Source organism: Rhinolophus sinicus, linkage group LG05, assembly GCF_036562045.2.
Source record: "Rhinolophus sinicus isolate RSC01 linkage group LG05, ASM3656204v1, whole genome shotgun sequence".
NCBI lineage: Eukaryota > Metazoa > Chordata > Mammalia > Chiroptera > Rhinolophidae > Rhinolophus > Rhinolophus sinicus.
Genome location: NC_133755.1, coordinates 16,250,083 through 16,257,743, shown reverse-complemented (window position 1 = coordinate 16,257,743; position 7,661 = coordinate 16,250,083). Strand labels below are relative to the sequence as shown.

Below are 7,661 nucleotides of genomic sequence, written 5' to 3'. Positions count from 1 at the left end.
GCCCTACACCGGAGTGCTAAGCCGGCTGGTTGTCTCAGCTGGAGACCTGACACCGTCCTTAATTAAGTTGTTTCCTGAGGGCTGCCAGCTGTGTCTTTCGCGGGACAGTGTTAATTCCAGCCTCGGAGGGCAGAGATCCAGCCCCCTTTCCGGGCGCGTCTTCCCTTGCGCTCAGCGCCTACCTGGAAACCCCCCTCCTGTGCTCCGGGCCCCCCTTCCTATGGACGGGGGAATTGCTTGTTACGCTGCCCGGGAAGTTCACGTCCAGCGCCCACTCCGGCGACGTATATAAGGACCTAGGACAGCGACCGGGACCAGGAGGCGGCGAAACAGGAGAAAGAAGGGAAGAAAAGTGAAGGACCGACAGAAGCCGCCTAGCATCCTCTCTACCGGGCAGCGGGAGTCGCCCAGATAGCAGCCACCCCACGACAGGTAAGGGTGCAGCGGCGCGGAACGTCGCTTTTACCCCGGGACACCCTACCCCGGGAACGCGGGAAGCTGTCGCCCGGCTCCAGTCGCCAACCTGAGGCGCCTTTCGCTCGGCGCGGTCCGGAGTCCTTTGAAAACTTTTGGTGTGGGAAGTCACCGGCAGCAGAGCCGCGAGGGCCAGCTCCGGACGGTGGGTGAAACGGCTGCGACGCTGAGCGGTGTCCTCCAGGAGCTGCCGGCCGCGTTTTCCCCCCGGGGAGTGGGGCTGCTAACACCCCTTAGATTCCTACCCCCTTCTGGGGAGATCTCAGGAGAGCCCGGTCTCTTGGTCCCTCTTCCAATTTTCTGGGTAGGTGTCACTTAAAAGATACCATATACTCTAGCGCTAGTCAACGTTGGAAATGGGGGCAGGAGAGAAAAGGCTAAAAGCCACAATCAACTCCTTGCATCCTAGACTTTTTTTTTTTTGATTCAGATTCCCAAATCCTCTTTTTTCTGCTCACTTTAGCGCACCCGACGTGCCTGCGCTACGATGATTCGGGTCTCCTCTAGGAGATAGCTGGGGTTAAAAGAGGTGGCCCGGGCGGGAACTATCCGAGGTCCTGAACCATCCTGCCTGTCCCCTCAATGGGACGGCAGGGTGGACCTTCTATCCCGCTCAGGGCGGAAGCAGCCATTTGAAGTGGCGGAGGCTCATTCAAGGGGGGTTTCCAGCGAAGGAGAGGGAGTCTTCAAGGCATTTGGATCCCCCCAATTTTTCGTGTATAAATGGGGAGGTGGTGGTTCTCACAGAATGACTGGAAGGAGTCAAGGAATGTAAAAGTGTGCATTTGTTTTGTCAGTTGTTAAGATATGTCCAGTTTATGGCTTATTTAATGACTTAATCCTTCCAAGCTTTTGTTTTAGGACTTCATGCATGTGTACCATGCTGCAAGGACAAAATTCTGCACCTCTGCTCTTCTAATCTTTACAAAAGGGCATGGCCACTGTGCAATTTTACAGTAGCACACAAAATATTTTGTTTAGCTCACAGAGAATTCACCCATACATATGAAGTTCTAACAAGTGTAGTTCTATCGTAAAGCTAATGTCAAAATCAACAAAGTACAGATTTCTATTTAGTTTTCCAAGGCTTTCAATGATTGGATTATAACCCTCTCCCTACTTACAAAAAGTACAATATTTGACATCTCCCCATTATTATATTACTTTTTAAAAATGGCACAAGGCAATATTTATACAGTGTAGAAAAATAGAGACTACACACAAGCAAAAAGAAAACACGTTGCTTTCAGGAAACAATCTTCTTAGCAGTAGAATGGAGCTCTGAGAGGGCGGGGAGTGATAAAATTACCACGTGTACAACATAGCTAGTGGGGCAAAAGGTAAGGAAATGCTCTCAGGGGCTTTTCAGGGAGGCTTTAAATCATGAGGTAGGTTTTTAGAAAGTGGAAATCATTTCAGAACGGCAATTTTGAGGAGACTTGAAATACAGTTGAGGGGACTGTCAGACCTGTATGATTTTACTTCTTTCTCTACCGATGTGTTCTTTTACTCTTGCCCACAGTGATATATAACTACCGTTTTCCTGTTTCTCTTGTAAATCTGGGCACTTTTCTGACCCAAATGTACTGTGTGGTCTCAGGGCTTTAGTATAAATTGCCTTGTCCACCAAGTTCAGGCTTCATACTTGAACTGGAGAATTAAAAGGCTACAACAGGAGCATCTTGTCCCTGGTCAGGACTGGCCATCAAGGTGGACCAATGCTCTCCCAGTTGCCCCTTCAGCCCGAGATGCTGAAGGGCCAGCTCACTGGCTGCCAACGCCATCTAATGGCTGCTCTGAAAACACTCAGGTGGTTCCTGGCCGCCATTCAGAAGGAAGCCCTGAGCTGGCTCAGCTTTTGGGGAAAGGAGGGGGGTGGGGCAGAGAGAAGGAAGTGGCTTCCTGAAGTAGACAATGAAAGCCAGGAAGAACTTTCACTTCCAAAGCTTTCCCTATAAAATAAATTTTGCCCACGCCTCCACTAATGAGATATTTATTTCAGGCAAACATTTTAAAATGCAAATGTGCATTAGGAGAGACAAACAGTCATCCTCACCTTAATGTGAATTACTTTTCTCATCTAATCAGATTTCTTTCTAACAGCTGGGTTGAGAAGATCTTCTGAAATCCAAAATGATTGTGGGGTTGGTGGTGAGAACTTGGGGTCATTTCAAGGGGCTGGCCTGGGTGAAGGGGTACATGGCAGCATGAAACCTAGAGGGCTGGTGAAAGGGTTGGGCATGAGGGACAAAAGGCAGCATCAGGAAGCCTTGGTGCTCCCCTCTTTACTGCATCCTGACCTCTTGAACTCAGCATCTGCCCAGAGGTTCTTCCTGACATGGGAGGTCATTCCCTTCTGCTCTGTGTGTCCATCTCCTTCCCTTCTACACTGACAGCATCTTTAATCCAACTATTTCAGAGAAACTCAGAGAAACTTAGAGAACAAGTGATCTGACATCTAATGTGTTCAGAAGATGAGTCAGTTTTAAAAGAATGGGGGTCTGCTATAAAAATAAGTCTCTCCGAAGATGCAGCGGTCTGGGAATAGTGACCACCTGAGTGACTTGTGTACAGGGCATCACAATGGGTTGGCTAAGGTTTTGGCTAAATTGGCCAGAGGTTTTATTTGCTTCTATGTAAACCAACTATTCATAGGCAATAGTTTCTGAGGAGTGGTAGGGTCGTGGTGCGGAGGAGGGGAAGACCATCTTGAGCAGGAGTCTCAGGGCCCTGTCTTTCCCAAGTTTCTTTTTGGATCTGGAGTGTCAGAATTATAGCTTCATGAAGGTGGTGAAGTAGGAACGTTCTGCGCTGGAAACAGGAGAACTTAGCCTTACCTTGTTATGAACACCCAAGTTATTCTCTCTCTCTGGGCCTCAGCTTCCCCATCTCTCAAACAGAGGCTGGACCAAATGACGTCCAAAAGAGCTTCCAGCCCTAACCTCCTTTAGGGTCTGATTTTAACAGGAGATAAAGGAGAAATTGCACACGCTTTGCCCAGGTCCCACTTCCCTCCTCTCTACCACAACTTGTACCGCCACCCTGCACACCAAACTTCTCCTTGAACTGCTCCTGTCCTCAAAAAGCCTTGCACTCCACAAGTGATTTTGTTTATGTTGGCTCCTGGTCCTTCCTGGTGAGTGGCCAACATTGTTCTGCTCCTTGCAGGGGTCCCACCAATCTTGTTTTCCTCTGCAGAGCCTCAGCCTGCCTGGAAGATGAGGAGATCGTGCGGTGGTCGTTCGGTGGCCCTGCTGCTGGCCTTGCTGTTTCAGGCCTCCCTGGAAGTGCGTGGCTGGTGCCTGGAGAGCAGCCAGTGTCAGGACCTTACCACGGAAAGTAACCTGCTGGTACGTGGGCCACGGCCGTCATCTTCATCTGGGCATCAGATGGAACTGGGACTGGGGCTGGGACAGTGCAAAAGGAAAGTGTATGGGGAAGGGGAAATTCATTCCCAGAGATATGGGTAACTCAGCCCAGGGCAGGAACAGACCCCCTGGGATGAAGTCAGCATTAGGTCAAGAAGGGGAGGAAGCAGCTTCAGGGAGATGGGCCTGATCTGCAATTGCTGCTAGATTATCTTTACTTCCTGTCATTTTGTATGGAGATCCCACTCCATTTAAGCTATTCAGAGATAGAAGCATTAAAATAATACTGATACGAATAATAGTAATAACAATAGTTGCTTCTCATGGGAACCTACCTTTTCAATCCTTTAGCTCCCCCATTATTCCTTTAAAAATAACCTCATGTCATTTGCCATTTTCATTCCATTTTTCTTCCCTTTCTATCTACCACCAGTTACAAACCCAGCTAGGTTGTACCGCAAATCATCTCTAGAGGGAGAAGGAAAACGCAGGTGCCATTTTCCTCTAACTGGTTCAAAATGTCTCATGGTGCTGTTTCTGGAGGACTGACCTTCTGCAACCTTTCCAGAAGCATGTAAATGTCCTTTGTGCCAGGCTGGAACTCCCTCCAGGTCACCAAAGAGAGTGTGTGTGTGTGTGTGTGTGTGTGTGTGAGGCATAGATGAGAAGTGATAGCAAGTCAAGGACTAAAACACACACTGCTGGTGTCAGTGACTGAGTTTCATCCTGCTGCCTGGTGAGGGTGAAATAATTCACTATATTCTGTGTGTTTTGTCAATGGAGAAGCTGAGTTAAGATAATAGAGAGACTTTCTCAAAAACACGGAGCAGGTTGCATGTGGAATATAAAATAGAAACAAAGAGCCCAAGGAATTCTGAGGGTTCTATTCAGAGAGACCCAAGAAACTCTTGATTGGAGACACTCACTGCACAGCCTCCCCTGTTGGGAGCTCACCAGGAAAAGAGCACCGGCCATGGCCCATGTTTTCTAGGCCCAGTTCTGTCACCAATGAGCTGTGGAACCTTGCCAAGGTCCTTTTCCCTCTCTGAGCCTCCTGTTTCATGTGTCCAGGGGAGAGGAGTATAAGATAGTTTTTATTTTCCCCTGTTAATATTCTGCAGTGTTATAATTTTAAATCCCTGGAGTATGACATTCCCAACTCAACAGAGTGTATGGGATCCTTCTGTTTCTGCCTTTGCAGTCCTTAGTAACTGAAGGTTGCAGCCTATAGGTCATTTTCCTAAGCAAATGTGTACCACAGTTGAATTGTCTCATTAGAGAGAACAGAGACACAGGCTCCATGATGCATGCAATGGAAATAATCCTGGCTTCCCCCCCACCCCTCCAGTCAGAATGAGGTGACAGGGAAGTGAACCACCCCCTTCCAAAGCTCACTGATTGGGGAAAGTACAGGATCAGCTCAGAAGACTTGGAAGTGCCAAAGTGCCAGATAGGTGTGGGAAAGTTTGGAAGCACGGTGCTGGGACGTGGCTGGGGTAGAGCATGAGGTAGGCTTGCAGATCACTGGGGTAAGGTTGAGGCATTATTGAAAACACAGGCTCTACCAGGCAGACTTCTACTTCTTCCACCCGGGGAGAATCTCCCGTTTCAGCCAATGCCCCACCCAGACTCCAATTGAACCATATTTATTTATTCAGTTTTCATTAAGTGTCAACAACTAGCACCCACCTGCCATGGATTGATTAATTCCGACATATGAGGCATATAACGGCAGTTGTTGACTCCACTCACAAAATGTGTGGTGCAAGAAAATCAACTAGGGGATGGGCTGTTTGTTACAGTTCCCAGGCAGATGTACTAAGGGGAACAGGGGACAAAGGAGGCGATGCTTAAGCTGGCTCTCAGATGTCCCTGGTTGCCAAGAGGACGGACGGGGTGGCAGACGTCCTCGGCAGGGAAGCCCCTGCAGCAGAGGCCCTGGCTCCTGGCCTCACACGTGGTGACGGCGTGGAGGACGCAGGCGCCGCGCACGGCGCTCCGAGGCCGAGGCCGATGCCGAGGCCGGGCTGGGTGGGTGGGTGTGGGGGCTGCAGGCGGTGCTCACGCAACCCGCTCTCCCGCAGGCCTGCATCCGGGCCTGCAAGCCCGACCTCTCCGCCGAGACACCCGTGTTCCCTGGCAACGGCGACGAGCAGCCGCTGACCGAGAATCCCCGGAAGTACGTCATGGGCCACTTCCGCTGGGACCGCTTCGGCCGCCGAAACGGCAGCAGCAGCAGCGGCGGCGGCGCGGGCCAGAAGCGCGAGGAGGAGGTGGCGGTGGGCGAAGGCGGCGGCCCCGGGCCCCGCGGCGATGGCGCCGAGCCGGGCCTGCGTGAGGGCAAGCGCTCCTACTCCATGGAGCACTTCCGCTGGGGCAAGCCGGTGGGCAAGAAGCGGCGCCCGGTGAAGGTGTACCCCAACGGCGCCGAGGACGAGTCGGCCGAGGCCTTCCCCCTGGAATTCAAGCGGGAACTGGCTGGCGAGCGGCCCGAGCCGGCGCTCAGCCCCGAGGGCCTGGCCGAGGGCGTGATGGCCCGGGCCGACCGGGAGTACCGCCTGGTGGCGGAGGCGGAGGCTGAGATCGTGGCGAAGGACGAGGGGCCCTATAAAATGGAGCACTTCCGCTGGGGCAGCCCCCCCAAGGACAAGCGCTACGGGGGCTTCATGACCTCCGAGAAGAGCCAGACGCCCCTGGTGACGCTGTTCAAAAACGCCATCATCAGGAACGCCCACAAGAAGGGCCAGTGAAGGGCCAAGGGGCTCTACCCCCGGGAAGTCGACCCTGAAGCCCCCTCTCCTCGCCCGCCGGCCGCCTCCCGGCTTGGGTGTGCCCCTGGCTCAGGCAGTGGGAGCGGCACACACTCAGTCTGTTACAGCTGTCTGTAGTTAGGAAATAAATAAAACCTCTCAAGTTTCACAGCTGCCTCTGACTTTGTCGACAGGGTGAATAAAATAAAAAATACATATCCAGTAAATAAAGAGCAGCATACAGTGGAGGAGAGGCATAATGGTTTCCACATAACCAAGTGGCAGTATATTTCACAGGACCGGGTGGAAATCAAAAGAAAATGTACTTCTCTACCCGCTGAATAAATGGGCCTTCAAAGGGCCAAGTAGTTTTAGTGATGGCTCAGGGTGGCTACGTTTCCCACCCTCTGTTGGGTAGGGGAAAGACGGCTGGGCTATAATTTGCATCAAAAGGCTGGATTCCCACAAGAGTGACCGTGGCCGCTGTCCAACTCCAAGAGCCAGCCAGACATCGATGAAGCCCAATGCAACCGGAAGGGCTCTCCGGGCTGTAAGGTGGGAAGCTGTGGTAATGCCCCGGGATCTAGCTATCTGTGTGACCTTAGGCAAGTCTCTGAACCTCACCAAGATTTAATCAATCTTCCCCCTACTTTCTTAGTTTGTGGGCGATTGTGTGGATTAATGAGAAAATGGATGTGATCATTTTATCACTGAGAAGCTAAGTGTGAGAGGTTAGGGTTGGTATCAGTTCAAATTTACACTCCTAGATACAAACATTCTCAAACACATGGTCTCATCCACATAGATACACACCCATGGAGACATTTCTATAAATAAAACAATATACACAGATGCTTCCAGTTTTGCAGGCTCAAACCTTGAGATCTCTCTATCTTGCATTCCCTGGCTCAGGAGCCACAAGTCTCCCCGTCCCAATTTTCCATCATTTCCAAACTATAGGGCATGGTGTGCGGGGCCCTTGTCAATGAAGTTCACTTTCCTTACCAAACACCCTTTCCCATGTCCCCGCCTACGGATCTTCTCACTTCTCCCATCCTCCTTCACCCTC

At 51.1% G+C, this 7,661-nt stretch overlaps 1 protein-coding gene across 1 annotated transcript; it reads left to right on the top strand.

Annotated features, from left to right (window-relative positions):
• The first annotated feature begins 260 nt into the window (after positions 1-260).
• On the top strand, positions 261-6,761 carry POMC (proopiomelanocortin). The gene is made up of 3 exons (XM_074331763.1): positions 261-432; positions 3,673-3,824; positions 5,927-6,761. Exons 2-3 carry the CDS (start codon positions 3,693-3,695, stop codon positions 6,590-6,592), a joined length of 798 nt encoding a protein of 265 aa, XP_074187864.1. The 5' UTR covers positions 261-432; positions 3,673-3,692; the 3' UTR covers positions 6,593-6,761.
• Positions 6,762-7,661: the final 900 nt, after the last annotated feature.